The 27,266-nt window shown below is 49.7% G+C and overlaps 14 protein-coding genes across 14 annotated transcripts; 8 read left to right on the plus strand and 6 right to left on the minus strand.

Annotated features, from left to right (window-relative positions):
• Window positions 1-558: 558 nt before the first annotated feature.
• On the minus strand, window positions 559-3,219 carry CC77DRAFT_1016018 (amidase family protein). Its single transcript, XM_018524140.1, has one exon. The coding sequence runs from the start codon at window positions 2,733-2,735 to the stop codon at window positions 696-698; it is 2,040 nt and encodes a 679-aa protein (XP_018390398.1). The 5' UTR covers window positions 2,736-3,219; the 3' UTR covers window positions 559-695.
• A 27-nt stretch (window positions 3,220-3,246) lies between these two features.
• Window positions 3,247-5,351, plus strand: CC77DRAFT_1016019 (hypothetical protein). The gene is made up of 2 exons (XM_018524141.1): window positions 3,247-4,908; window positions 4,958-5,351. Exons 1-2 carry the CDS (start codon window positions 3,367-3,369, stop codon window positions 5,231-5,233), a joined length of 1,818 nt encoding a protein of 605 aa, XP_018390399.1. The 5' UTR covers window positions 3,247-3,366; the 3' UTR covers window positions 5,234-5,351.
• Window positions 5,352-5,727: 376 nt separating this feature from the next.
• CC77DRAFT_1016021 (hypothetical protein) lies at window positions 5,728-7,169 on the minus strand. The gene is made up of 2 exons (XM_018524142.1): window positions 6,419-7,169; window positions 5,728-6,369 (listed from the first exon to the last, which is right to left on the minus strand). Exons 1-2 carry the CDS (start codon window positions 6,701-6,703, stop codon window positions 5,830-5,832), a joined length of 825 nt encoding a protein of 274 aa, XP_018390400.1. The 5' UTR covers window positions 6,704-7,169; the 3' UTR covers window positions 5,728-5,829.
• Window positions 7,170-7,249: 80 nt separating this feature from the next.
• Window positions 7,250-7,878, plus strand: CC77DRAFT_296360 (hypothetical protein). Its single transcript, XM_018531099.1, has one exon. The coding sequence runs from the start codon at window positions 7,349-7,351 to the stop codon at window positions 7,784-7,786; it is 438 nt and encodes a 145-aa protein (XP_018390401.1). The 5' UTR covers window positions 7,250-7,348; the 3' UTR covers window positions 7,787-7,878.
• Window positions 7,879-8,407: 529 nt separating this feature from the next.
• CC77DRAFT_296366 (hypothetical protein) lies at window positions 8,408-9,230 on the plus strand. The gene is made up of 2 exons (XM_018531100.1): window positions 8,408-8,859; window positions 8,921-9,230. The coding sequence occupies exons 1-2, from the start codon at window positions 8,682-8,684 to the stop codon at window positions 9,154-9,156; spliced, it is 414 nt and encodes a 137-aa protein (XP_018390402.1). The 5' UTR covers window positions 8,408-8,681; the 3' UTR covers window positions 9,157-9,230.
• A 702-nt stretch (window positions 9,231-9,932) lies between these two features.
• CC77DRAFT_1016022 (hypothetical protein) lies at window positions 9,933-11,175 on the plus strand. Its single transcript, XM_018524143.1, has 2 exons — window positions 9,933-10,470; window positions 10,524-11,175. The coding sequence occupies exons 1-2, from the start codon at window positions 10,215-10,217 to the stop codon at window positions 10,697-10,699; spliced, it is 432 nt and encodes a 143-aa protein (XP_018390403.1). The 5' UTR covers window positions 9,933-10,214; the 3' UTR covers window positions 10,700-11,175.
• CC77DRAFT_979983 (Caleosin-domain-containing protein) lies at window positions 10,736-11,963 on the minus strand. Its single transcript, XM_018536045.1, has 4 exons — window positions 11,824-11,963; window positions 11,506-11,772; window positions 11,231-11,443; window positions 10,736-11,179 (listed from the first exon to the last, which is right to left on the minus strand). The coding sequence occupies exons 1-4, from the start codon at window positions 11,957-11,959 to the stop codon at window positions 11,058-11,060; spliced, it is 738 nt and encodes a 245-aa protein (XP_018390404.1). The 5' UTR covers window positions 11,960-11,963; the 3' UTR covers window positions 10,736-11,057.
• Window positions 11,964-12,912: 949 nt separating this feature from the next.
• On the plus strand, window positions 12,913-13,446 carry CC77DRAFT_1004662 (hypothetical protein; the record flags this gene model as incomplete). The annotated part of the gene is made up of 2 exons (XM_018523285.1): window positions 12,913-13,219; window positions 13,274-13,446. 2 exons carry the CDS (start codon window positions 12,913-12,915, stop codon window positions 13,444-13,446), a joined length of 480 nt encoding a protein of 159 aa, XP_018390405.1.
• A 780-nt stretch (window positions 13,447-14,226) lies between these two features.
• On the plus strand, window positions 14,227-16,326 carry CC77DRAFT_1016025 (hypothetical protein). Its single transcript, XM_018524144.1, has 2 exons — window positions 14,227-14,575; window positions 14,653-16,326. Exons 1-2 carry the CDS (start codon window positions 14,337-14,339, stop codon window positions 16,193-16,195), a joined length of 1,782 nt encoding a protein of 593 aa, XP_018390406.1. The 5' UTR covers window positions 14,227-14,336; the 3' UTR covers window positions 16,196-16,326.
• Window positions 16,327-16,642: 316 nt separating this feature from the next.
• Window positions 16,643-18,404, plus strand: CC77DRAFT_1046361 (hypothetical protein; the record flags this gene model as incomplete). The annotated part of the gene is made up of 2 exons (XM_018527440.1): window positions 16,643-17,292; window positions 17,348-18,404. Exons 1-2 carry the CDS (start codon window positions 17,051-17,053, stop codon window positions 18,402-18,404), a joined length of 1,299 nt encoding a protein of 432 aa, XP_018390407.1. The 5' UTR covers window positions 16,643-17,050.
• A 767-nt stretch (window positions 18,405-19,171) lies between these two features.
• Window positions 19,172-19,962, minus strand: CC77DRAFT_1004665 (hypothetical protein; the record flags this gene model as incomplete). Its single annotated transcript, XM_018523286.1, has 2 exons — window positions 19,172-19,185; window positions 19,236-19,962. 2 exons carry the CDS (start codon window positions 19,960-19,962, stop codon window positions 19,172-19,174), a joined length of 741 nt encoding a protein of 246 aa, XP_018390408.1.
• Window positions 19,963-21,170: 1,208 nt separating this feature from the next.
• CC77DRAFT_1037271 (short-chain dehydrogenase) lies at window positions 21,171-22,166 on the minus strand (the record flags this gene model as incomplete). Its single annotated transcript, XM_018527056.1, has 1 exon — window positions 21,171-22,166. One exon carries the CDS (start codon window positions 22,164-22,166, stop codon window positions 21,171-21,173), a length of 996 nt encoding a protein of 331 aa, XP_018390409.1.
• Window positions 22,167-22,691: 525 nt separating this feature from the next.
• Window positions 22,692-24,690, plus strand: CC77DRAFT_296507 (hypothetical protein). The gene is made up of 4 exons (XM_018531101.1): window positions 22,692-22,832; window positions 22,902-23,504; window positions 23,558-23,692; window positions 23,746-24,690. Exons 1-4 carry the CDS (start codon window positions 22,779-22,781, stop codon window positions 24,457-24,459), a joined length of 1,506 nt encoding a protein of 501 aa, XP_018390410.1. The 5' UTR covers window positions 22,692-22,778; the 3' UTR covers window positions 24,460-24,690.
• A 708-nt stretch (window positions 24,691-25,398) lies between these two features.
• Window positions 25,399-27,241, minus strand: CC77DRAFT_926017 (hypothetical protein; the record flags this gene model as incomplete). The annotated part of the gene is made up of 3 exons (XM_018533894.1): window positions 25,399-25,970; window positions 26,072-26,747; window positions 26,912-27,241. 3 exons carry the CDS (start codon window positions 27,239-27,241, stop codon window positions 25,399-25,401), a joined length of 1,578 nt encoding a protein of 525 aa, XP_018390411.1.
• Between the last annotated feature and the right edge of the window lie 25 nt (window positions 27,242-27,266).

The following is a 27,266-nucleotide window of genomic DNA, read 5'->3' on the forward strand; positions in this document are numbered from 1 at the left end:
GTTCCAGGCCTCTAGCAGACGTTCGTGTCTTTTCTTCTTCTTCTAATACTGCATCTATACGGCATCTCAAAAGCGTCGGGGGAAATCATAGACATTTGGCATTGTACTGTCTACTCTACATTTGGCGTTGTGGTCGCTTTTCGAAAGGTAGAACGATGCATTCCCGCTCTTGGGCTACAAGAGCGCCGGACCAGTTTGGTTCGCAAACAATGCAATTTGGCTTTGCCAAGCTACAATCTCCGCTCTATTGGTGCGGTCTTCTTTCCCAGTTCCTGCTCCTGAAGCAATGTATGATGTTTTCCGTCAACGCTGCCCAGTGCCGATCAACAGTTGGTCACATAACGAGGCCGAGTCTGCCGCTTGCTATCTACGCAGCCATTAGACCTATGCGACTGCATGCAGATCGGAGATGATCGAGTGGTGCAACATCTGGAAAGTATGCCTCAAGGACTGCAACGCCTGAACAGACAGAAAGTACCGCCATGAGCACGCTCGCACTACGGACATTGTGTGAAGATGCTTGCATTAGTTTATGAGAAACTCGCTCATCCAATTATGCATACTTTAGTCCTTTCGACATTAGAGGCGACATCATTACAGCAGCACTAAAAACCCCCTTAATCTAACATCAATCATCTGCGAGTTCAGCATCACGCATCATTCATATCTCATCATATTCCCCTATCCCCTTGCCATCAAAATGCCGTCCTCCCCGTCTTAACACTCTTCAACACCCCCTCATCAGCCAACCTCTCAATCATGTTGTAAAGCACAAAATCACACCCCCGCTTCACCACAAGATTGATCGTCACAGGGACCATTTCCTCATGGAACGTAACATTACTCTGATACGCCACCTGCCCAATCGGCACCGTAAAATCCGCACACCCAAAAATCGGACAGATACCCGCCCCTGTTATCTTCGCCGTTGGCGGTGTAACAGCTAAATACGACGCATCCGGCGAGTCATTGAGTTCCTTTTCGCGAAACGAAGGGAGACCGCCTGTGCCAATGTCGTAGAGCATAACCGACTCGGAGCAGGATTCTGGAGTCGAGTATTGCAATTCGCGCTCGTACCATTCTACAGCTATGTTCTTGGTGACGAGGGCGGCGTCGTAAGTTGTCTGGTTTGTACGGCTTTCGTTGAAGTTTGCCCATCCCGGTCTCCGTGCGGGATCGATGGGAGGGAAGCGGCCGTCGAAGAGGGCGGCCCAGGCTGTTAGTAGGGGTTTTCCGACGACGGTCCATGCGGACCATGTGTTTATCACGTTGGTGGCGGCGTTCATGGTTGTAAAGTTGCTGGCGATGGGGTCGGAGAAGTTTTGTACGGTGGCGGTGAAGTTGAACTCTTTGACTGTCATGTTGAAGATTCGGGACATGTTTGCTATGAAGTCTTGGAGAATGGGTTCTGCGGCGGAGTTGTTGAGAGGCAGGTAGTCGGTGGGGTATAAGATTGTTTTGGGAAATGCGTCGGTGTCTGGGACGGAGAGGGGGGATAGTCCAGTTATCGACGCGTCTTGGTAGAGGGAGGGTGTGTACCAGGATTTTGCAAACTTGATCCATTTGTAAGGGTCGCGGGAGAAGACGCCGGCGGTGTCGGTTGCGGCTCCTAGGGGAATGACTCGTTCGAGGGATATCATGCCCTGGCTGGGTCGTTGGCCGTATACGCCAGCTACCGCGGCCGGCCGTCTCATGGAAGAACCCGTATCGCTTCCAATGGCGTAGTCTAGCCAGTCATACGCGGCGATGGAGCAGCCACCACCAGATGAAGAAGCTGAGCACGTGAGCCATCCATCTCCTCTCGGGTTGAACGGGTAGTGCTCATCTTGCCATTCCCAAGGGTTAGCACCAGAAGCAAACTGAGCGAGCTTCTGTTTGCCGACTACGACACCTCCGAGATCGAGAATCTGCTGTACTGAAGGTGCTGTGCCGTTCGAGATGGGTGTGATATAAGCCCATGCTTGACTGCCACCAGAGGTTTGTAGACCCTTGAGGTCATACAAGTCCTTGATCGCGACACGCTCGCCTGCGAGGGGTCTGTCATCATCCCAGTAGTAAATGCGTGAAGGGACAGGAATCATAGGGTCCCAAAATTTGGGCAGGAATACGCCGAGCGGGTTGTAGTTGTTTTCTCCATCATTCGCATCGTAGGCGCCAAAGAGGAACGTCCTGTAAGTATCTGGATAAAGTCGGTACACAGTCGCAAAGCTTACGGAGCCGTCTTTCACAGATGCGAGGTATGGGCCAGCGGGAATTTCAACGGGCGATTGAAGTACGACCTTGTTCGCTGAGGCATCTGCAGTCACCGAAGAGTCTACGAAAAGCATGCTCGTGTTGAGGGTTGCTAGATATTCCATGGCAGAAGCATCCAAGGTCGACTTGACGCTTGATGAGAGATATAGCCCGTCCAGGAAGTCATGGCTGAAGACGTCGTCACCCTCGAGGTACGACGATACGATGCTCGTCAGGACGTCCTTTGTGATAGTGGTCTCGTTGGTTTTGATGACAGTGATCGGAATTGACGTAGATGTGCCGGCAGTTGCGCAACCAGCACTCGCCTTCGGGTACTTGGTATTTGCCAAGTATGAGACATTCCCTAGCTCGAAGATTGTATCACTGTAGGGGTTTTCGAGAATGAAGTTGTAGGGATTTCTCTTAACAACGGGAGCGGCCAAGGCGGAGATAGACGCAAGAGATGCGGTCAGCAATCCGGAGAAGATGATTCGGCCCGCCATGGTGAGCGTATGTGAACGGCACACCTGCAAACTTCCAGATCGCCATTAGGACTCTTTTATACACTTGGGCAGTATTAAGGTTCCTGCTGGTATGATACCCAAGATAACCGGACATATAGAGATGCCTCTTTCGCTCATGGTAAGCAGTACCACGCTGTTGCCGAAGCTGCTAGTGACTTGGCAACATGCATCTCCACAATCGATGCCTAACCGGATGCAAATCGCCGACTCGTTGCTTATCGCATATCGGATGGTGTTCACAGTCATCGGTATGGCATTTGTTATCAATCTCTCCGATATGTGGAGGGACGTTGACTTGCGTGTCGGTTGAGATGCGCCGATTGCGCTTCCAGGTAGTTCCGAAAATGATGCGGATACCCCACGTGTAGTCACTATGAAGTTGAACATATGCTCCTATGCGTTTCTACTTCAATCATATGAAGATACAATCCGCAGCGAGATGCCATTGTCGTAAATGTGGTTATGTTGGTTCTTAGTTGAGCTTGTGTGATGTTCCACGAGACGTGAACGTGACTGCTCCACAATGACTTCATTCCGGAGAGCTATTTCTTTGATCCGTCAAGAATATTATCGTGCGTGACAACAAACAGCGCATTCTAACTTCAATATTATGAGCATGAATCAGGACCCTATATCCGTCTTCACAAGTCGCGAACCTGCTTTGAATGGCCCTGTTGCGGACCCGCTGACGGTCCTTCCGCCGGAGATCGTGCTCCGCATCCTCGATTTCACACCCGTCTCAGCCTTAGCATCGCTTACCGTTGTATCACGCGCCTGGCACCATTTCATCGACGAAACACATCAAGAAGCTATCTACTCTTCTCCAACTAAGACGTCGCAATCGCATACGACCTCTCAACCACCCCGCACCGCACGCGACTTCTCGTTTGTTGAAGATTACACCAGCTTCTCCAAGTTCTTCGAGAACCTCACATCATGGAAAGATCTATGCAAGCGACAAACGCTTCTTGCGCGCAACTGGGCCTCGTCGCAACCTGTCACGCAAGAGTCCATCCTGCAGGTCACCAATAATGCGGTATGGCGGTTCAAAGCCGACTTCAAACGTCGCCTGTTCATCTCGACATCGCATGCTGGCGGACTGAATGTAACTGATATGGACACTGGGGACATCTTATGGCAATTACCTTCGATTCTGGACTCGAATTCTGAGGATGCCGTCAGACCATATGCGCATCTGGAGTATCAAGATGGAATGGCCGTATTCGACCGTGAAGGAGACGCGGTAGAAGTCTGGCAAACAGATCAAGAAGGTGCAGCAAGAGGAGAGTTTCGACGCATAGCTGTTCTAGATCATGATTGTCAAACAAGAGGATTCCAGCTTTCTTATTGGACGTTGGTTGTGGTCTCAGTAGAGGGCCAGGGCTTCGTGTACGATATGAAGCAAAGCCCGCCAAGGCTGACTACGCACTTGAAGATTGAAGAAGACGCGGTAGGGCACCTCGATCAGAATGAGGATGTGGTTGTGTATTCCATGGGAGCACGTGGTTACCACGTGTACGACAAGAAGACTGGAGAGGCTCTGGGTACACTACAGCCATCGCAGTGTACAGAAACATACCACGTCGAACCCTTGCCACCTCTCGATAGACCTGGATCCAACGGGGCTTTGGCCGCGCTGAGTACCGGTCGCCCATCGAGACCAATCTTCCCTGCATCAAATCCCCGCAAAACCCGCTTGAAGCCTGTTCAACTCAATAAAGGCCCTCTTCCCATCCAGAACGGAAGAGATACCAGCGAGGACGAATGGGGTGCTGGCATGCTAGATCGCGACAGCAACCTTTTCGTGGGCTTCTCCCGGCTTGGCTGTATCTTCGTGTGCTCCGACTTCCGCAAGGCACTTGAAGACGGGGCCAAAAACCTGGCACGTTATAGTCAGATCCTACAGTGTGACTCTGACGGGTCAAGCTTCGACCTCGGTGGTTGGCTATCTGTTCGCAACCATCGAATCATGTTTGAGATTATGAACAGAGCCTACGTCGTTGCGCTCGACAGCAGGAATCGCATCAGTGTCGAAGAGCAAGCCGCTGGGCGGGCATCCTCATACTGTTACCTCAATAGTTCTGCGCCGCAACTCGCGTGTCCAATTAGCTTCATGGCACTTTGCGACGATTGTATCATGTCGACTTATGCGGTAATGAACAGGCCCCCGAACAGAATATATAAGAGCTAACAGCAGGCAGACACTGGGTGAAAGGCGTGATGGAACGACCGCGAGGAACATTCGTCTCTTCCCAACAAAGACGATTCGCATCATCAGCCTTGCGCCCAACCTCGAGGGAGAAGATAGGGTAATGGGGGGCGTGGAGGACCCAACATCTGCAGGGAGAGTGGATCCCACGGACTCATCTCAGGATCCAATGTTGCGGTTGATCTCAATGATTCAAACAGCTGATGAAGAGGAACTCCCTGGTTGGTACAATGACGTGTACGATGACGATGAGTGGGTTGACGAATAGGCACCCCTCCTGATCCCCTGCGCTATAACGCTTCTGCAGTGGAGCAAAGCGAACATTAGAACGCTCTTGCTTCTGGAAACGTATTCAAAGGTCATACTGTCATCAATCAATATCGGTAAAAAAGAAATCTAATGTCTTCATGAACGCTTTTCTGGAGTATCTGGGAATTGGTGCTATACAGCACCGCTTCGATACATTCACCTTTTGGTTCAGCTAACGATACATCAACGTAGCTATTCGCGAGCACTCTCGTTGATGGCGGAATACAATTGAAGCTTCGGTTGCGACAGGGATCTGGTCACAACATCACCTAGAGCTCTGCGAAAGTGCTGTAAAGCTTTATTGGAAGATGTTGATCATAGTAGAACACACACTCGCTATGTTGGCACATGTTTGTGTCGAGAATGTCGTTTCTACCGCACTGCCATATCTGGCATGCGTAGCACTAGGCTTGCGACTATTGCGCGATCGCATATGCACAAAACACTGACAGTCCCTGCGCATAGGTCGTTTTGATAGCGTCAGGTATGGATGTATTCTTTACCAGTGTCAACTATTCGTATCTACTTCCTACTGATCGACGACAACAACCCCTCTTATTGAGTTACCTTACCGCCAGTCGTGTTGTGGATCCTTACACCCAGATCGTCCAGACAAAATGCAAAGTCCAGGTTGTTGTTCTCCATTACAGTAATCTCGAAAGCGGTGAGGTTTCTGATGGTATACCCGTACCTTTCGAAATCAACGTGGGCAACGGCGTGGTGATCAACGCCATGGAAGACCAGATCTAAATATGTCGTCTCGGTCTTGCCGTCTTGGATTTGCCAGAACTTATATCTGATAACCACGGGGTCCGAGGATCGTTTCTGACGTGGCTTGATGGAGAGGGATAAGAGATCAAACATGGGCGACGAGGTTTTGTCGTTGAGGTGCACTGCTCCGATCTTGATTTGAGGACGTTGGCCTTCGGGGTATGAAAAGCTGACTAAGGTGTTTGTGTGTGATGTTGCACAATCTCTATCCTTGTCATCAAGAAGGCTGCTGTCAGATACATTGACAACCGTCAGTCCCTCGAAGAGAAGACCGTCGTAAAGTTCAATAGCCGCTTGTCCGTCAGTCGTTGGAATGTCATCAAACTGGGTAGCACATCAGCGTGTTCTCATTGCATCCAAACATTCTACGAACATTCAACACGGTAGACCGGTCGTCCTTCGTCGAGAGTGGAGTCTGCCAGTTGAGGCGTTGGGCAGCAAGATGATCTGTGTTGAGCAGCAAATACGAGCTTGGACTGGTGTTATAACCGTAGGCAAACCATACGCGAGTCGAGATAAGCAACACTGCAGATAGTGTTTTGTACATAGTGATATCGCCGTGCGAGAAGATAGCTTCTGATGATTTTGGACGGTATTGTGGTTTGTTCAAAGTTGCGACAACGTCGGTAGAACGGGGCGATGGCAGTCCACGGATCATCTGTACCTAATCTGTATTGATGCAGCGCAGCCTAAAAGCCGGCCGAAATGACGACTCCTTCACTCATGCAGCCCTATAAAAGTCGACGCAACATACACAACTATTGAACAATGTTTGCCGAATCGTGTCGCCAATCGCTCTTCAGTGAGAGTTGGAGACGGCTTACGTCTCTTCTTGTGAGTATTCCTGATGTTCATGCCTCAGACATCGAGTATGCGACCTGAGGTAGTCGCCACGTAACTCATGTCATGTCAAGTCTCTAATCGGTAAAGTTGCGGGGTGCCGATTGGCTGTGATGCATGTGGAATAGCGCAGTGAATCCTGCAAAAATGGCCGAGGAATCTCGATGGATTGAGTTTACTATATTGGACAGTGATAGAACGACTGAACAAAAGTGAATACTATAATATATGTTATCTTGGGAGTCTTCAAGCAGTCGTGATGTTTTTGGTGGGGAAGAGGACGCAATCCTACTTCTATATGATTCTTTCCACATCATCCATCTTTTGTATGCACTTTCGGCCACCGACATATGTGGGTTCTTCTGACGGGTAAGGTGGCGAATCAGAAGCGGGGTTACTCTCATAAGGCCTCCTGCTGGTTGGCATAGCCTATCTCAGCCCCAGCTGCCTTGTTGCCTTCTTTATGATTCGCGAATCATCTCTGTTCTTTTCAGCCATACAAATCTATTCTACCAATAGTATGCGTCTGAACACCCATTCTTCTACCAATGGCATGCGTTTGAACACACATGAGTTATACGTTCCAAACATCATGTCGTTGGTCATCGCAATTCTTCTACTAAGCGTGGCTTCCATCGAAGCCTCGCCAATCCTACCTGTTCACAATGAACAATTAGGATACGATCGTGTACCTACGGACTCGAATCAACAGCAACTTGGATGGTCGCGACAAGATATCTTCACACTGGTCAGCGTCTGCGTAGCCATAGTTGGCATCTTTATTGGTGCCTTAGGCGCATCGCCCACATTACGCGTGTGGCTATGCAAGCCTTCCAGATGTAAGGCAATCCCGTCTTGCGCACCATTTCGAGATTTGAGCAATATTGACCCCCAAACCTAGATTGCGCGATCGCAGTACGGCGCAGGAAGTCAAGAAGAGAAGACAATGTTAGACGGCAATTGCAAGAAGAATACGACGAGTACCTTAGCTTTCGCGAATTTCGCGCGATGAGGAGCAGCTGGCGATAGCAGCTGAATATCATGCCTGTAGACCAAGGCGCATATTGATGTTACCGGCTTGAACTCACATAAGGGTATTCGTGTTTGGCAGAAATCTGGGTGAAGCGCTATCTCCGTAGTAAGAAAGGTAAATGGAATAGTTGTCGAAAACTCTGTAGATAGAACAATTTACCTCTCTATATCTGAGAGCATCTGTAGCGCTTCTTTCCGAAGTGATTTCGTGTCTCAGAGGTGACATATAAGAACCAAAATGCTGAGGTAGAGATGTGGATTGGACCCAGTGGACGAAGAAGACAAGAACACCTAGCACTCGCACGCTCGATGAGTGTCCGTTCCAGGATAATATCGACGCCTATGATGGTCCCTACTGTACGAGGAGCGGTAAGAGTTCGATGGAAAGGGAGACTATGATCTGGATAGCCCGGATTGACTAGGCTATGGCATTTCGCAAGATAGCACTGAGTATCCTTCATGCGAAGCCCAGCCTGATGCTATACGAACATGGTAGAGCACGCTAGATGGTCCCGATCCTTGCATCATTTCCGACCTGGTCGTTGGTGGTAGACATCAACCTGCACCCACGCTAAAATGAGGTTCTGCTGATGCTCAGTATTCAAAGGCGTCCATGCTTGCTGCGCATTCAACGAACGACACCTTCAACTCGTATCTACCCAGTCGTCTTCTGACTGCATAGAACACTCCCGTCGTCTTGTAATTTAGGAAGGTGGACACTGCTAAAGTACTTGCATCTACCTAGGTAGACATTGCTTTCCGACATGCTTCTCCAGCTTCTGCTTGTTGCCTTGACATACCGCATTGGTGATGCATACGCTCACCTAAACCAAGTTGTTTCGCCGCGGGGGTACCTAGGTAGTCCTAAACGAAACTGCGGGGAAGAGACGTGCTTGGCCCGCCGCTGGCATCATCGCTCCCACGCCCGTCGCGATGCCGCAGGTGAGTTCCCGTACACTAACGTTGAGGCTTATCAAATACAAATTACTTACTAAAAACTCAGCAATATACCTCATCAGGCACTATAGACGTTCGCCAGCTCCTCTTTCCTCGACCAACGACGTGAACGAAGATCAGATCACATACCTAACCACTACGCGTTCAAATCTGCTCCACAGAACAACGGCGCGTGTTGCTGCACACTCGTACACTCCCAACGGCTTCATAATGCTGAAGAGCTCAACTGACAATTTGCTTATGGCTGGGTGTAGCGCCCGGCACTACTGGCATAATGCGTGACAAGTCAGGGAACGAGTCTTAAGTGCCATGGGACGAAAGGGTGTATGATTAGGACACGCGTTTTGAGGGTCTTGTTTCTCAAGAGCGCTATCGTAGCACACCCTATCTTGAAGCATGCTCCTGGTCATGCGCTTCCATGGCGGTCTCTTATGTGTTCTGGTGTGCATTTAGCGACGTAGGGAGCTCGATGCCTAAGGCCAAATCAATGCTAACTGTGACGCGACTCGATTCCACCTGTTTTGATATATAATCGGTGCACAAGATCGTGGCAGTCGAAAGCGAACCAAGCCAGAGCCGGTACACAGTACAGTTCGATTTTCCTTCAATATAATGCCAAATTTGCCTGGCAACCCAAAAGACGCATGCTTTGCTAGGGTGCGTATTTCTTAGGCCCTTAAATGCACATGTTTTGCCAGGGTACGTGTTTTGTCGGGCCTTAGACTTGCATGAGCGTATTGTCAACGCCCTTGGCCCTAGTCAAAGAAGGGTAAGGTACAGGCTGTGGGTGTGAATCGTTCTTTGCCCTAGTCAAAGAAGAGTAAGGTACACGCCGAATGAGCAAAGGGGGACGGACGTACATGTCTTGGCTTGCCGCGTTAGTTGCGCGCACTCGCACCAGTCATGAGCATGCACACCAGTCGTGAGCATTCGCACTAGCCATGAGCAGTTAAAACCGGTCGCTGGCATGCGGTGGGTAGTAATAGCGGCCGCTCCAACCTGAATCTCCTTTTCGCTTCCACGCTCTTGGGTGCCGTCTCCTCCACGCGTTTCGGAAAGCATTACACCCCACAGCCTCCCTCAAAAGGTCGGTTCAGGTGTTTATGGATATAAGACGGCACGTCGTCCTATCTGCAGTGCTTTCAACAACTATTACGTTCATTGTTCTTCCCACTGAGACCGCGCTTTACACAGATATTTACTAAACACGAAGCATTATCGAAGACACCTTGAAACCATACCTACTCAGTGTGCTTCGTTACATGCATTTCCGTCGTCTTGAGCCCTAGCAACATAGAAACTAGCAAAGTGCCCACATCAAGATAACGGGTTTCGGCAACATGCTGCTCCGGCTTCTTCTCGTCACTTTTACATACAGCTTTAGTACTATACACGCTCACCCGATCCAAATTATTCTGCAACGAGAGCAGGTCAAACGGTCGACCATCCAATCACAAAGCCTGTCTGTCGAAGCGATCGTGGGAGTAATCGCAGTGGTCGTGGCCATTTTCGGAATAGCGCTTCCCTTCATCTGGCCCCACTTAAGATCGAGGCTAGATTCCCGCCGCCATTCTCGCTCCCGGTACCGCTCCACAAGTACGTCTTGCCCTATGATCGCACAAAATCTCCCAGGAAACTGACAAGCCCAGCAAACTCGAACGTCCTACTCGCTGATCACCCATGGCAGCACGCGATGCCACGTTCCTCGGTCGAATCTCATGCAGCCGCCGGCCTAGGCGAGACTGGAATCAGCCGACCACAACGCGCGCGATCCGATAACTGCGAACAACAGCGTGGGCTGATACGGCGCACTCTTACGTTTTGAGGGCATGGATATAATGTATACATACTCGGGCAGTTTGGGCCAGTGTCGAACGCAGCTGCTGGTGCAAGCGACAGGTGGACACCATCTGTAAGGAGGATTGGCTTGTATCTCAAGCTACGCGTCAGGCAGTCGCGAGTCACGACTCATTCGTGCTATCTTCGTGGACGATTTTCAGTCTTGATTACATTCCTTTGGCTCTGGCACATAGAGGTTTTCTATCTCATTTCATCTAGTATCTACCGAAGCATCGCACCAGTGCAAGCGAGTAATCTAAAGTCTTCTCACGTTCGAACACGACGATCTCTTTCAGACGCAGCTCACGAGTGCGATGACCTGGATGAGTCTTCGAGACTCGACCTCACGAAGCCTTCTCTCGTCTCTCAGCGAGAGTGTAGAATATGCTTCCATCGTAGATACCACGGATATCTTCCTTCATCATTCGGCCGTCCTCAGGCCACAGCATAATGTAGGTGGCAATCCCTGTAATCATTAGCAAGAACATTCATAGATAATGAAACTGGCTCGACTTACATTCAAAGAAGGCACCACCCCAACCAATTGGGTCAGCAATGCATCGTTGTCCTTTGAGCACATTGCTCACGTCCCAGATCGTGAGGTAGTCCCTACCTTCCGCGTATTTGGCGAAAATGTCTTCAAACCTCTGCGGCACAAAGCGCCCTTCGTGGTCATACGTCCCGGTGTCACTGCCATGCTTATCCCTGTGTACGTTTTTGAGGAAGATACCTTTTGAGATAGCGTACAAAGTCAGTGTATGTCTCACGTCGTTTGGAATTGGATACTCTTACGAAAGAATGGATCGGGCAGCCATCCAGAGCATGTCGGGTACGAAAAGTTGGAGTGGATAACAAATACCGCCACGATGGACAGGATGATACCGTAACCAAGCCGATAGAAGCCAACGAATGTATCCTGCGGCCAAAGGATGCCGTCGTGGTCGCGGTCAAAGAAGTCGCAATGTTGCTGTAGGACGGTTTGATGAGAGTGCTTCTCCTTCCAGCCTGGTGTGCCATCAGGAGATTCTGCTGATGGGGCGACATTTGCACGCGCGGTGCCTGCTCATGTCAGCAATGCAGCTGTGAGATATCTCATGAGCGAACACATACCTGTATGCTGGAGTTTTGAGCTTTCCGAGTTCACGAAAGGTTTTCTCTGCTCGGTGATGGGTACATTGGGGATTGAGACCACCACTCCATCGTCTCCATTTGTGAGACGCTCGGAATGCCTCATGATTTCTGACATGTTTCTATTGTCGGGCATGTTGTCGGTAACTGTAAGATCGTGTAGCTCAGAAGCGCAAACAAGAGGGCAAATGGGAGGAATCACAAATATAATCGTGTTGTTCCGCGCTTGGACATTTGCATGTGAAAGTTACTTAGGTACCGTCATGTTCCGCTATCATGACGTCACGCTAGTGGAAACAGCCTTATCCCAGTAATGGAAGTTTCAAAGTACGCTTAAGTATGTTATCATGCAATCGTCATCCCAAAAACAATATCTGAAGCAGGCCTCTGTGCTCGGAGCAGATTTCGCTGGTCAATGACCAAGCGCGTCGCTAGCCAGAGATCAGCGCAATCAACATCTGCAGCAACGGCTCGCGCCGCCGTTGTCCCTGCCAGCGAACCGGCGAACCAGCAACACCAAAAAGAGTGTCCGTCCTTCTATGCTGATAGTCCACCAACACAACAAGTTATTATATCGTTCTGGGCCCAAAGTTGATGTTCGATATCTGTGATATGCTACATGAACGCGCGCGCGCGTCGCGTTCTGCCTGCGTGTCCCTTCAAGTTGAGCTTCAACATCAATTTCAGCAGCTATGCTACCTGCTCCTACAACCAGCAGATCTGTGACTCCCTTGGAACCTCTTTCACCGAAGCACACATGCGCAGATATGGCTCTTCCCTCTACTCAGGACGTATGTCCTGCTGGCCACGGTTAGAAACACGCGGGGATTGTGCACCTTTTATCTGCCGGTTTTGTCGCGTTGCCACGAGCTTCTCCGGTTTTCAATCCGCCGCCCGTCAGGGAGCCGCCCGCCAGGAACTCTGCTTACGTTGGCAGGCGGCATCTTCGTCACCCCCACCCAGGAACAGGAGACACCTGAAGCGCTCACCATCACTCGTCTTTAAGTTCCTTGTGCATATTATAAATAATCCTGGGCCGAATCCAACCCCGACTGTCTTCAATATCCAAGAATGCGAGCTGTCCTCAAGATGTCCTGGTCTCTGATCCTGATGCTATTGAGCGATCACTTTATTCCTACGACCCACGCAGCCTTCATACCCATGCCACACCCCGTCAGGCGAGACATTGCTGCGGGTCAATCTGTCCAATCACACAAGCTGTCGACAGAGGCGTTACTGACGCTTATCGGCGTATGCGTGGCTGTCTTGGGCATAGCGCTCGCTCTTGTACAAACCTGGTCTAGCCTCAAAATGGGATGGGGAATGGGCAGATCTCGACGCTTCTATCTATACCAGCGCTCTCGTTCTCTCCATACGGGTATGTCTCTAGACATTGATTCAGAACCAATTTTCGGATGTTAACAGCTTATAGCTGGCTCTGCGATCACCCTTGTTGGCGCTTACGAGGATCCCGCTGTCCCTGTCCACCCGGCTGAGTCTTGGACCCACAGCTCGAACGGCGATGAGATACCACGACCGCAACGCGTCCAGTCGTGCTACACTGAGCAACAACGTGCACTGATGCGGCGCACACACATGTCTTGAGTAGGCTAAAAGAAGGGAACGATGTATAGGCCGTTAGGAGGAACTGTCAGAGACCTGCCAGTGGTACTAAGTCTTATCGCAGTATCGTTGGGAGCTTTTCGACGACGAGGCGAACGATCTATCGCACTCACAGTGTGACAGCATCGGATCTGTAGGCTGTTAGCTTAGCTGGGCCCCTCTCTTTCTTCCCCTACCCGTTTTCATCCTTTTGCCTCTTCAAAAATCCTTTCTCGCCGGTCCGCATATACAAAGATGGAGTTGCGTTTCGATGTCGCATTTCGAGCACGGAGGATGCTGATGGAGTATTAGCGCTATTTTGATGCTTTGATATTGGTATCAATTCCTTCGCAAGTCTGTCTTCTCTATACCCATATACACACTTAGATCAGCGCCAAATGATCGGCGTGATCTTTGTTGGAACACAGATTAGGTAGCATCTCGTCGTCCGGGAATATAACTGCCTTAATACACAGTTACCTGGAGACATTCACCACAGCGTTATATCTCTCCGTACCAAAGCCTGCCGTTTCCAGGGAGGCCGTCCTGCTTCTTCATCGAAAACCTGTTACTTGGTCGTAACGTTTCGAGCTTTAGAAAACTACTGCTTGTTCGAACCACTACTATGTCGGAAGAATTTAGTATTCAACTTGAATGGCTAGGACCCTTTGACTTGTATCTGTATAGCCGGGTTGAATGATTACCAATTATGGTGATCATTTCGCCAAGTCGCTATCTGCACGTGGTTTGTCATCTCAGCCTCGTACACTCCAGCCCCAACATCTTCAACGCAACAATCACACAAGGAAGTCGCGCGGTCTGGTCGAAGCTTCCTCTAACTTCCTCTTTGACATCACCTGTAGCCCTCGATACCTTACTTCCAACGGAATAAGATGCGTCTCCTTCGCAGGGAAGACGACGGCAGCTTCAGCCTCACCGAATTCATGGGTCTAGACACTCCACTCTACGCCATACTCTCGCACACTTGGGGCGCCGATAGCCAAGAAGTTACATACCAAGACATCCTGCAAAACACGGGTCATAACAAGAACGGTTACAAGAAGATACACTTTTGCGCGGATCAGGCTGAAGCAAACGACTTGGAGTATTTCTGGGTCGACACTTGCTGCAGGTAATTTGGAGCCATTGGTCGCAAACATGATGGCAACTAACCTTTGCATAGTACGTGTGATTGCTTTCATTGCAGAGAATACGCTTGACGTCGTTGCACGAAACTTTAAACTTGGCTAACGCATCAATCGATATCGCAGTCGATAAGTCAAGCAGTGCTGAGTTGACAGAGTCCATAAACTCCATGTACCAATGGTACAAGACAGCGGGGATTTGCTTTGTTCTTCTAGAAGATCTTGTTTCTGGACAACCACTGGACGCGTGTTTGACTTCCTGTCGTTGGTTTTCACGGGGGTGGACATTGCAAGAGTTGATCGCGCCGCATTATGTAGAATTTTTCAACCAGAGTCTGCAGTTTGTTGGGACTAAACGCGATCATGCCGAATTGATTTCGGCTACCACTAAGATTCCTCCTCGTATCTTACTGGAAGGCGTCGAGGAAAAGTCGATCTGCGTTGCCGCGAAGATGTCTTGGGCTGCTGGACGCCAGACAAAACGTAAAGAAGACGCGGCATACTGTCTGCTCGGACTGTTCAATGTTCATATGCCCTTGATCTACGGCGAGGGCGACCAAGCGTTTCAACGCTTGCAAGAGGAAATCGTTAAACGACACAACGACATAACTATTTTCGCTTGGAACCCTCTTGAAAAGGGACTCCACGACCGAGAATATCTTGGTCTCTTCGCTCCTTACCCCGCAAATTTTGCAGAGAGCTTCGCTATTCGCCCCTTCACCGATGTTTTCATCGAGTTCTCTGCCACGAACAAAGGTGTTCTGTTCACTAGCGAAATCCGCCTGCGTACCAAGTTTATAACGCAACCAATAATCGCCCATGTCGGTGTGTTTTACCTCTTTTGCCTTGGTAAAGATTCTCAATATGGTGGTAGTGAGAGACAAAGGCATACCGGCATTTACCTTCGCAAACTTGGGCCACGTTTATACTGTAGACTTGGTAACGTGGCGATGGCAAGTATTCCTTGGAAAACAATTCGGGGATTGAGCACACTCGACGTGACGGCAACACACATCCTGATTGATCCGACGGTTGCGATAACCAAAGTTCCCTTCCTTTACCGTATGAGTTCGGTACATGTCCCATGGCGCGGCCCCGTCCGAGTTGACAAAGCATACCCGACAACCCTATGGGATCATACAGACAGTCTTTACATGTCGGCGAGGTTCTATGGATGGACTTTACACCCCGTGGTACTAGCCCTATCTGTTCGCGTGTGCAACGTTCCGTTGGTACTGCTATGCGACTACAAAGTGGAACCACCAGTTTTGAAAGCATTTCAACCACTACAAAGACCGCGTGAAACTGCACTCATATTCCAAGAAAAGTATCGGGAGGATGGAGCGTCCTGGCAAGATCTGTTCCTCCAATCTCCCAGCTTGGAGACGCTGAACGATACAGTTTTTATCGATCAGGGAACCACGTCAATGCGGATTCGCTTCACCTTGGAGTCCAAGCATATACAAGTACTCTACAGGAAGATCACTGCCAAGAGTCTCACTTTCTCAATAGTACATGTTCCCACAGGCTTGGACAAACCATTGAGCCAAAGCAGACTTGAAACAGAACGTCTCGGTCTTGGAAGTTCTCCGACGCACATGGGATAGGTTACGTAGAGTTCGAATACTTGTTAGAATGAACTCGCTACAGGTCTTTCAAATGCTGACGGTTGTCGTTTCGTACTTCATACCTGCTGAGTAGACAAATAGGCTCGTAAGCCTTGGAAGGAATTGTCGCCTTTGCTGACTTCAGAATTGAGCATGTACCTTGGTAACGCCGAGCGAATGCCTAAGTAAAGATCTAATCAATCCAACTTCGGACATACCCATAAGTCCGGAGGTCATGAGCATATCCATAGCTATGACTTTGTAACTAAGGCTCCGCCGGGCGTAGTTTTCGCGGAAGATATAGCTGAGTCAGACCAAAGCAAACCTTGTGACCGAGTTTATCTTATACAAGCGGAATAGATTCCGCTAGCTAAGGTAGGATATTAGACTTACTGCTTGCTATCGACACGCTGCTGACATAACCAACTTCGGTCCTAGAGCCGGGCTGTCCAGCGTTCGCTTAGGACCACGTACGGCCGCACACGTGGAGATACACAATCATGTTTTGCAACTAAGTACCTTTCAGGAAAGAGTGACATGGGTGATGTGCATATTCAAGGCTGATCATTCATCCAGGGTCTTGAACTAGGAGGGATGGACCTTCTTGGCGACACTACTTACCTGTCTCGGCCCGATCATACCTACAAAGATCTGCGGTTCGGCCTTTCTCTCCTGGTCTTTGCGCTCGAATCCACATGAATCTCGTTGATGCAGTTTGGTAGACGCCATTTGTATCAAGTCGCTCTTTACCATGTCGCCATCACGGTGTGACAGGAAATCGAATCTCCAGAACAAGAAAGAACAAGATATTAGTGCATAAATGGGGGTTTGATCCATTCCTTGGACAGCGAAAAGATGACGAAGCGTCAAACGACCTTGCTAAGACATCTTCATACAGGGATCTATGACAAGAGTGACGGTGTTAAGGCGCACCAACATGAGGGCTCTAGCACAAGCATCCGGAGAGTCTCCAATCTCGACCCCGGTTTAGCTCAGGGTGTTATCCATGGGCCTCAGGGCTATGGGCCTCGCCGAGCATGGACCTTAGCCAAGTCAATAGCTGACATAATTTTGAGAGCGCATCTCGAGACACTTAAGTACGCTGCTGGCTACTGTGTTGCTCGAAACAACTACTCTATTAACAAAGAATAGCACTCTCTATCAGCCTACTATATTTTCCAAGATGTTCCTCGGATCATCAACCTTCTTGGCTGCTAGCATAGCACTGCTATCTCAAGCTACATCGGCAACATCCTTCGGTATCCCCTCTCGCCAGCAACAGGGCCTCTACAACTCTAAAGTCGTCTTTGAGGCACCTAACCCTACGTGGCTTGAAGGAATAGCAGTGCGATACAATGGTCAAATCCTCACTACGACCATTAGCGGGCCAATGTTGCTACAAGTCGACCCAAGCCAGAAGCGCGACTCAATCGTAGTCGCACAAATCCCTGGCGCCACGGGCACTTTGGGGATCACCGAGCTCGAAAAAGATGTGTTCTACCTCAGCGCGGGCGATATGAGTAACGTAACTGCCACGAGCTTGGTTTTCCCCAGCAAGATTTGGCAAGTGGATATGCGTCCTTTCCGCGTGAATCAGCAAGGAAATATCGCTCGGCCAGCAAAGATATCTTTGGTTGCGGATCTGACTAACACTACGTTTGTCAACACCTTGTCTCGACTTGGACCGAAGGACAACTCGGCAATACTCATCTCCGACTCCGGCGCTGGTCACATCCTTAGGCTAGACGTTCGCACTGGCATTTCTTCAGTGGTCATCAGCGATCCAACTATGCTATCGACCATACCTGGAGCAGCAGGTGTCACTGGAATCCATATTCACGGCTCCGAGCTATTCTACGCCAACTTCGCTGCGACGACCTTCTTCAAGATGCCCATCTCGCTTACCACTGGCATGCCGACCGGGCCAGCAACGCTCATCACGAATGGCACTCTTATCGACGATTTCACACTCTCCAGAGATGGCAAGAAGGCGTATGCGTGCACGAATCCTCGTGGTCAGTTGATCGAAATCGATATACCTGGTCAGACATTTCGCCCCGTTGCTGAAGGCCTGAATGCAACATCCGCTGCACTAGGTCGTGGTCGGTTTGATCGGAACAGTGTGTACTTTGTCAGTGGTGGTGGATTGGACTTTCCTCTTACAAATCCAGGCGTTTCTGGCGGAAGAGTTGTGAAGGTTGATCTTTAGATAGAAACCATTGTTGTATTCGAACCGCGGAGATCACACAGTTGTCAATACTGGCCGAAGCGTGCAGGCCCTTCAGCAGCTATCGTGTTTCGGAGTGGCGATCTGAATAGTATCTTGTAGTGAACATTGTATCCATAGCGATATATTGGGTGTCATGATCATGTGTACTAACACCCCGGTCAAAATCGAGGTAGAGGCTCTGATGTGGGTGATAGTGTCGTGTTGAGGAAAATGCTCAAAGTTGACTGTGGGATATGAATGCTGTGCGGAGTAGAGAGACCCTAACCGCTTGGTTGTTTGTCCGCCTGTGGTCATCTCAACGTATGCCAGATATATGTTGGCCTTGAATAGTGAAATGATATGATCTCAATCACTTTGCTTAACCTCCATCCAGGTTTCGGAGTATCTCGTTCGTTGCCTTTTTACACCCATATCAGCGACGCCATATCACAGCCCGTCAATGTGCAGCTCTGTTATATAATGCTTTCCACTCGTATTGAAACTACACTCCAAATGACAACATCCCTACAATCAACATTGTTCTACCCCTCCAAGTATTGACACCAGTTCCAGACTGCATTCCGTCAACGCCATGCTATCATAGCTGCACCGCAACGATCTTCCCACCTGCCTTCGCCTGGCCATCCGCTCCAAAGCCACCCATTGTCGTCAAGTAAAGAGTATTGCTGTCCTTCTTTGTTCTTCCAAATGCCGACGCTGTGGTGCCTGCCACAGAGTCACCTTCAGCAATAGTCGTAACGTTGCCATCAAGCGTAATGTGCTGAAGTTTGTCACCTTGTGGCGCCGCCAGTGGTTCAGAGACGTAAATACTGTCATCCTTTGCGATTGAGATATCATCCGGACCGGTGAGAGTAGAGTCGCGCACGGTCTCGAAAAAGCCGAAGGGTTTGCCGGTCGACGGGTGGACACGAACGCGGCCGGCGATAGCCTGGGCAGTGTTGGTGTAGTATACGTAGTCGTCATGAACCTTGATTCCGTTGGCACCGAGCTGCAGCCCGGGTGCGGAGAAGTTGGCCGCTAAGCTAGGGTCCTCCAGAACGACTCCCGTCTTTCCAGTTTTGATGTTGAATGCAGCGATGTTTCCATACCACGAGTCTGCCAAAAGCAGTGTTTCCTGGTTCAAAGTGGCCATACCATTGGGCATAGCCATATCAGGTAGTTCTGCCATCATGCTGACCTTCGTTGTCTTCTCCTTTTGGCTCAGATCAAGCTTCCATAGCGAGTATTTCTGTAAGGTTGGCCGGTATTCGGGTGCAGACCTCGAAACTATCACAGCAAATACATTCTTCTTGAATTCGGTGATGCCGAAAGCACCAGTCGCGTTTGGAAAGGTGGCGATGGTGGAGAATGTCGCTGGTGAGGTTTGTGGGTGAACAATGTGGACCTGAGCAACGCCGATGGTTGACACGAGGAGAGAGCCATTTTGCATGGCAGCGATATTTTCGAGCCACGTTCCATTAGAGAACTGGTGTACTGTCGACACATTCGCCGCAAGCGCCGAAGCCGTGAGGGTGGAGAGAGTGGAAAGATACTTCATTCTGGCGGTGAATTCGACGGTGGGTGGATGATTGAGGCCTTGATATAGTCAGACTGGGATAATTTTATGATGGGCGAGCCATCCTCTTACTTATACTTGTCTCGCCGGATGAGAAAAGGAAGCGTGCTTTTGTTTTCAGTCCGGTCGACCATGCATTGATTTTTGGGCCTTGGCGACGCTTGAACGTTTTCTTGCTACTTGCTTCATAATCTCACCAATATTTTGGATCAAACATGCTTGTTGATCTTGATACTTTGCCATAACTGTACTCTTCGTCCGCTTAGGAATCCGAGTTGTATGTTGAAGGAGGATGCCTTGGTACGCCTTGTCTCACGCATTCCTCCAAAACTCCAGCTGAGCTAACCTATAATGGAAACTTTTACTAGCGCTTCCTATAAGGATCTAGCACGTGGTGAGGTTGCTGAATAATGTCGCGGATTCAACTGAATGAGTACAGAGGGTATGGTGAATCGAGGCCCGCCCGCTGGGTGCCTGATCTGCCATATTGGAGGGTGTCTCGCGCTCTCGGCGTTCATCCAAACTCCGCGAAAAGACATCGCAATGATAACTGAAACGCGTTTCACTGAAGAGTGCGGTGCATGAGGGATAGAGTCAGGAGTCGGTTGTTGTGAAGTGTTGGGGACGCAGAGGCTAGAAGCGCGGACCGACAGCTTCGGCGGTGGCTTCGCTGGGGTCCACCGCTCATCTGCCGCCCGCGCTCCCCACTCGTCATTGCCGTGCAGAACTCAATCACTCACGACATGACTTTCTTTCACATGATCTCTAACGACCCAGACATATGACGAGAATTGTCGCGAGCGATTTCAGATGAAGTAATTCTTCAGGAGTACTCTGCCCGTCACATCGGGCAGTCCAAACCCCGCGCAGGCGCCGTGACCGAACATACCGGCGCAATTCCGTGACTTCAGCGCCATATTCTGCCAACCTTACGTGCACCAATGCGCAGGCAATAAACATGCGTAAGAAATAAAAACTTGCTGTGATACACACCTACTCTTAACCCGTGTCTCGACTCGAGAGTGACCTTTATGATACAGAGTTGGCGAAAGAAAGGGTATTCCTACATGAGTAGAGGCTGAAGTGCGATCCTTTCGAGCAACATAAGATATGCGATTTGCTAAAGGAGTGTAGTTTCTGAATTTAATAAGATGGGTCATCTAATGCAGATAGAATCAAGAACCAATTCTCTAAGCCATGAAAGGCTTCACCAGCTCCAAAGACTTCTCCCACAAAGCCCTCTCCTTCTCTTCATCATACGCATGAGGCGCATAACCAGGCTCATTCGACGCGGGATTGGCGTTGACTACACTAGAAATCTGGCAATCCTCGAGGTACTTCCCGCTTTGACCTTCCAAAGCCTTTGCAGTAGCTGCCCAGACTGTGGTTGCAGCACCTTGCTGCGGGCTTTTGAGCGCTTTGCCGATGTTAGGGTCCTTATCCCATGCCTCCATCGTATCCTTGTCGATGTGCGTCATGAGACCAGTGAAGATCAGACCAGGATGAACCGACCATGCGTTTACACCTTGGCTTGCGTATCGACGGTTGAGTTCGGTCGCACAGTAGATGTTGGATGTCTTGCTCTGGCCGTAGGCTGACCAAGGGTGGTATTCTCCCACGAGGTTGAGGTTATCCAGATGGATGCCGCCCATGCGATGGCCGGTGGATGCAAGTACAACAACCCTCGACTTCGAGTCTGACGTGCTCGACTTGACTAGAGTGGGAAGAAGAAGCTGGATTAAAAGGAAGTGAGCAAGATGGTTTGTGCCAAACTGGGTTTCAAAGCCGTCTTCGGTGCGTCCTTCTGGGCATGCCATTATACCAGCGTTTGCAATGAGGACGTTGAGACGATCATGCTGAGCCAGGAATGTGTCGGCACACTTGCGTACGCTGGCCAGAGAGTTGAGATCCAGCTCTAGGAGGTGGACACGCTCGCTTTCCACCAGGCTTCCGAGTGCCATCTTTGCTTTGTTGAGGTCGCGGGCTGTGAGAAAGAGGGTAGCATCGGTCTCATACAAAGATTTGGCAGTCTCGATACCCAGCCCAGAAGAGCAACCGGTGATGAGAACTGTCTTGTCCGACCATTTGCTCTTGAGTTCTTCGTCCTTGACGATCTGGTCGGCAGTAGGGCGTTGATCACCAGGGCCGTTAGGCGATTGATGAGCGGAGGCATATCGGGTAGTCATGTTGACGGTGATTATTGGAGGGTTGGTAGTGGTTTGAATGCTTTAGATCTGGAGGCAGAAGGTGTAGTGCTTGACGGGAATCATCTTGGAGGAGCTGCTGAACTTATATATCTCCTGGCCATCGCCACTCGGTGCGCTCGTTGTCCATTGACCGTGAGTCCTAACTCCTCTTCCTAGATACTACCCTAGATCGAACTAGACTACGGATATCGTAAGGAGCTTGGAAATACTACCTCTTGAGTCTCATACTGTGTGTAGTTTGTAAGAAGCCCTACCCTGCTAGTATCACCGCTCTTCCTCATGCATAAATGTTTGGTACCTAACCTAGTCTCATTGAGGAAACTTCTTTCGCCTTGGCGCGTTGAAGACACCGCGCTATGCTAGCTGAAGCATCTAGACGTGCGGAGTGGGAAGCAAATAGTCGGCCCTATTTCTCATAAGCAACGCATGTTAGAGCCTTGGCGAGAGAACATTCCTTATCTGGCTATTACTCTACCCACTCTTAGATCTCAACCGCTCTCACCATCTAATTTCTCTTCGTCTGGTGAAAACCTCCTAGCGTACCTTGCGTAGTCCAATCACAATATCGCTTTATGCTAGAACAGGCCGATAATGAGGGCTAAAAGAAAGGATGTATGCCAGAATTGCAGATCTCGGAAGCTTGCTGTAAGTTCCCGCCGCCAACAACTAATGGGTACCTTGCATGCTGGCATACTGACCCTCGAGATTTATAAGTGTGATGGGAAACAGCCAGAATGCCTCCAATGTATTCGCCGGCGGATCCCGTGTAGTGGTTACGAACAGGAAATTGTTTTCATCAATGCAATGACACATCCAACCAAACCCCAGACAGCTTTCAAGGCCGGATGTAAAGAAACACACGTTGACAACAGAGGGGTATTCGGTGCCTACATACTGAAAAGCAGTCACCCAGCTTTGTGTGCGTTATCAAACTTGTTTGACGAAACGACCACTCCTCCAGAAGCAAGTCCAAACGAGCTCGAAGATGATGTGGATTTTATTGTCCAACATTTTGCGCCCATATGTAGCCAGGCGCCCGCGGAGTTCAACTTGTATCACAACCAGATATGTGGTGCCTGGGTCGAGATGCTTCCGCTTGTCGTTGAGCCTGCAAAGAACAGCCCATTCCTCTATTCCGCAATCAGGACGATGGCAACAGCCTTGAGGAACCGTGCATCCGCAACCAGAGGAAACGAATCTCGCATACTTCTGATGTACGGTGACTCTCTTCGCCGGGTGGGCAAAGCGCTCGAAGAAGCCCAGGGTGTCTTCCGGCATGAACATTGTGTCGCAATATTATGCCTATCAGCAACGAACGTAAGTCTCCAACATACGCTGACCTGTGCATTTCACAGCATTGACTAGACTAGATTGTAATACCACAAGCAAGATCCGATTGGGCGACGCATGCAAAGGGTGTCGGAGCCATGATCGAGCGGCTCGGACCGAAACCGTTCAGCACTGGTATCCTGCACACGCTCTTCGTTGGCTTCCGGCCTCTCCTGGTAAGTCATCGCAATCTCATGTCGCAAGAACAGTCAGTTGATCAAGTTTCTAGCTGATCAGTTCAATCCACAACCGACGAAAGACATTTCTTTCTCAAGACGGCTGGGTTACCACACCCTTCGAAGCAGTACCCATATCGATCATGCAACTGCTCCTTAACAAAGCTACCCAACTTCCCGCTCTTCTGGAAAGATTCGACAGTCTGGGAGATCGCTCCATCCCATCCAATGTGATCGCGATGCAACGACTACGGGATGACTTTTTGTACATGATCAAAAGCCTCAAAGATTGGGAGCTCTCATCCAAAGCGCAGGCCAAATTCTCTCTGGTCTGGCCTAAGCCCGATTCTCCAGACGCAGAGTCCTCAGATAGGAAGCCGCTGTGGTTCGCCAATGTTCTGGTTGCTAGCAGCCTGACTCATTGTTGGGCTTTCGAGATCGTCGCAAGACAACATCTGGATGACATTGAAGAGTCGATAGCCGAGATCAAAGGTTGCAACGTCAAAGCGGTCCTTCGGCGTTCCGACTCTGCAAGCGATGAAGACGAAAATCCGGTCTCGATTTTGGCGGAGAAGATCTGTGATAGCATGCCCTACTTCCTGCAACCGGAATTGAAGCTATATGGACCCGCCTCTACCTTCTTCACGTTCTTGACAGCCATGAAGGTCTTCAAACACAAGAAGACTTACTGCGCGTCTCGGCTCTCCCGCTGCCAACAGGTAATCGATCGTTTAGCTAGCATTGGCATCCACTTTCCGTCACCATAGGGCATTGTATCCGTCGATAACCGCCTGGAGGCTGACTGAACCAAGGTGGACATTCGTTGAGAGTAATAATTGGGATGTCGGAGAAGAGATGACCCGGCAAAGGAACGAACGTCATGACGTCACGTCCAAATTGCTTACCCGATGGTACCTACCTCAACGCGGCTGCCCTCCTCTTAGAAGAGTCCGTCATCCATCATTTAAATTCTGTCTTCTGATTCATCGAGCTTTTGCGGGAATTTCTGGCGCGCTATCATATGTCTCAAGATTGGTACCATCCACAACAGCAATAACGAATACTTTGCAAACCCACTCAACATGTCCACACAACTCAAGCTTCTCGCCAACTACGGGGTAACAGGCTTCCTATTATCCACTGGTCTATTCGCTCTGCTCGCACCCACCACATTCGCTGCCGGTTTTGGCATGCCCGTTCCAGCCGACTCATTCGCATCCGGTTTCGTTCAATGCGTGGGTGGTCGCAATCTCACCTTTGGTATCATCGCAGCAATCTTCTTGCAGCGAGGGGACGTGAGAGCTGTCTCACTGATGGCGACGATGTTGGCGGTGGATGGAGTCGTGGATGGGCTGGTCACGATGAAGCATGCCGGGATGGGGTTTGCGTTGCCGCATTTCGGGGCAGCGGCGATCATCCCGTTCGTAAGTTCGTGGATGGCTAGTTGAGGGTTTGAGATGTGACGGAACGAGAATGGAAGCGAACCGGGTTTGACAGGGCGGCAAGATACAGCAAGAGTAACACGAGAAGGGTAACAGTCCACGTCGCACTCATGGTATACGTGTTTGTCGCGTCTTGGAACTTCAGTTATATTTGAACATGTCGGATCTGCTGTACTCGCGATGTAGGGACGGTGAAGGCTCCGTATCGTCTCCGAGACTTTTCGAGTGCTGTATGAAACGCTCAGAATCTTATACCTAGGTACTTCAAACATGTTCATCTTCTCTTCCCAGCGAAATGATCTCATCCGATGTCCCAAATCCATATCGTTTGCCTTTTTTCCCCAATTCGTCCTCATAGACCAGCTCTCCGTATCTGATCTTTGAGCTTTTCAGCTCATCTGACATATCATCGACCGCAGCTACGCCTTCTTCAAGCATGATTCGACTCAACTCCGTGTTCCCCACGGTCGCTAACATGATTTGAAGGAAGCCACCATCGGCTGCAGGCGCGCGATTACGCCACAAGGACCAAATCGAGATGATGACGAAGACGCTTGCTGCGGCTAGGCAGATACTGTATGGAAGGACGAGGTTGAGCGGATGACTAAGTGTGTATGTGTTGCTGTATCTTGTACTTGTTACGGGCACCATGTCCCACCAGGTGCCGAGTGATATAGCAGACATGGTGATATTGGCTAGAACCCCATTAAGCATGTTCTCGGCGAGATTGAACGCGTGTCTTGGGTCGAGTCCTTCGTGTTCGTTGTATCGAGACTTGTGGAAAACGGAACCTCTCAAGTAGGCTTCATTCCGGTTAGCCTTTGAGTTCGTACAAGCTAGTCACTACACTTACGATCGCCCCTATAACTGAGGTAGCCCGGCCAGCTCTCACGTACAAGATCGTTTGTAGAATTCCGTGACTCCTCTATCTGCTGACACTTGCCATCCAAAACCATAGGCTGCTGCAGAGGCAAAAGCTCTGGTGGCGATAACGCATCTGAGGGCAGATACTGCGAATGGAAATATTCCTTATCAAGAAAGGGCATCAATGAGTCTAGAATAGCCCACTCATTAGAAATAGGGATAGCTTCTGATACTTTCTGGTGCCATTCTTCAAGTGCTTCTGGTATCGATGGAAGCCTAAGTTGTATTCCATACAATTTGCCCGGATTAAGATTCGGATCATCGTAGGCGCCCGAAATGTCGATTGTATCGTATATGTCGACTCTTCGCGGAAGAGTTCTTGCATCGCTGATGGAATAGTCTACTGTCTGGACGCCTCTGGGAAACGTGACGCTGACGTTGTAGAGTACGGAGACAGATTCGCAGACCTGCTCATTCGCCACAGCATATGCGTTCCAGACTAGGCTATTATTGGACCTACAGTGGGCATTAAACGTTTTGATGTCATATTGTGTCAATGAATGGATAAGCTTTTGATCGTCCCATGACGATACCCACATGGGTACCACAAATTCCTTCGGATCGTATTCAGCCGAAAGAGTGATGTTGTACTCTGACGTGGTGCATTTGAATTGAGGTCCTCTGAATTGCAAATTGTACGTGGAATTCTCTCCTGGGTGATTTGGGAAGGTAGATATCTGGTTGTTGTTCTTTATAGTTTGTGCGAGGTATACCAGGCGGTTTGAAGGTCCACTATAGATTCAGCCTTTGTTAGATTACTGGAGTACTCAACTGACCTATATATGAATTGTCGAATGCCGGCATCCAAAGGGATCTGTGATAAACTCTTGTCGATGTATATAAATTTTCGAACTTCTGGATCTAGTGGAAAGTTTAAGAAGACCTTGTCAGGCCCGTGTAGTGGGTCTCCTCTGCTTAAAGTAGGGAAGCTTTCGTCTCCGGAAAAGTCGAGTTGCGGTGAAATGGGTGGGTTCATTATAGACATGTTGTGATGCTCAGTAAACTCTTGAGTCCTGACGCTTACGGTGAGCGCACCCGGTGGATAAATGACTGCGATTCCAAGAGACCAGATTAGAAGCGCCATAAGGAACAGCAAAGGCGCTCTCCGTATCCCTTGTGGACTGAGCAATGCGAATAAGTCGTTTCGAATTACGAACAGCATCTCGACCATCGAAAGAGACATCGCCTTTCCACGCAAAACGTACCAG

Source organism: Alternaria alternata, assembly GCF_001642055.1.
Source record: "Alternaria alternata strain SRC1lrK2f unplaced genomic scaffold CC77scaffold_2, whole genome shotgun sequence".
NCBI lineage: Eukaryota > Fungi > Ascomycota > Dothideomycetes > Pleosporales > Pleosporaceae > Alternaria > Alternaria alternata.

Bases quoted from the DNA above. Each gene is read 5' to 3' on its own strand.
- CC77DRAFT_1016018 (XM_018524140.1), bottom strand. From the start codon at position 2,735: ATGGCGGGCCGAATCATCTTCTCCGGATTGCTGACCGCATCTCTTGCG.
- CC77DRAFT_1016019 (XM_018524141.1), top strand. From the start codon at position 3,367: ATGAGCATGAATCAGGACCCTATATCCGTCTTCACAAGTCGCGAACCT. The intron at 4,909-4,957 runs GTAATGAACAGG...AACAGCAGGCAG, and splicing joins GTATCATGTCGACTTATGCG to ACACTGGGTGAAAGGCGTGA.
- CC77DRAFT_1016021 (XM_018524142.1), bottom strand. From the start codon at position 6,703: ATGATCCGTGGACTGCCATCGCCCCGTTCTACCGACGTTGTCGCAACT. The intron at 6,370-6,418 runs GTTCGTAGAATG...TGTGCTACCCAG, and splicing joins ACCGGTCTACCGTGTTGAAT to TTTGATGACATTCCAACGAC.
- CC77DRAFT_296360 (XM_018531099.1), top strand. From the start codon at position 7,349: ATGATTCGCGAATCATCTCTGTTCTTTTCAGCCATACAAATCTATTCT.
- CC77DRAFT_296366 (XM_018531100.1), top strand. From the start codon at position 8,682: ATGCTTCTCCAGCTTCTGCTTGTTGCCTTGACATACCGCATTGGTGAT. The intron at 8,860-8,920 runs GTGAGTTCCCGT...CTAAAAACTCAG, and splicing joins CGCCCGTCGCGATGCCGCAG to CAATATACCTCATCAGGCAC.
- CC77DRAFT_1016022 (XM_018524143.1), top strand. From the start codon at position 10,215: ATGCTGCTCCGGCTTCTTCTCGTCACTTTTACATACAGCTTTAGTACT. The intron at 10,471-10,523 runs GTACGTCTTGCC...TGACAAGCCCAG, and splicing joins CTCCCGGTACCGCTCCACAA to CAAACTCGAACGTCCTACTC.
- CC77DRAFT_979983 (XM_018536045.1), bottom strand. From the start codon at position 11,959: ATGTCAGAAATCATGAGGCATTCCGAGCGTCTCACAAATGGAGACGAT. The intron at 11,444-11,505 runs GTAAGAGTATCC...CTATCTCAAAAG, and splicing joins GCTGCCCGATCCATTCTTTC to GTATCTTCCTCAAAAACGTA. The intron at 11,180-11,230 runs GTAAGTCGAGCC...TAATGATTACAG, and splicing joins GGGTGGTGCCTTCTTTGAAT to GGATTGCCACCTACATTATG.
- CC77DRAFT_1016025 (XM_018524144.1), top strand. From the start codon at position 14,337: ATGCGTCTCCTTCGCAGGGAAGACGACGGCAGCTTCAGCCTCACCGAA. The intron at 14,576-14,652 runs GTAATTTGGAGC...TTCATTGCAGAG, and splicing joins TGGGTCGACACTTGCTGCAG to AATACGCTTGACGTCGTTGC.
- CC77DRAFT_296507 (XM_018531101.1), top strand. From the start codon at position 22,779: ATGAGGGCTAAAAGAAAGGATGTATGCCAGAATTGCAGATCTCGGAAG. The intron at 22,833-22,901 runs GTAAGTTCCCGC...GAGATTTATAAG, and splicing joins GCAGATCTCGGAAGCTTGCT to TGTGATGGGAAACAGCCAGA. The intron at 23,505-23,557 runs GTAAGTCTCCAA...TGACTAGACTAG, and splicing joins TATGCCTATCAGCAACGAAC to ATTGTAATACCACAAGCAAG.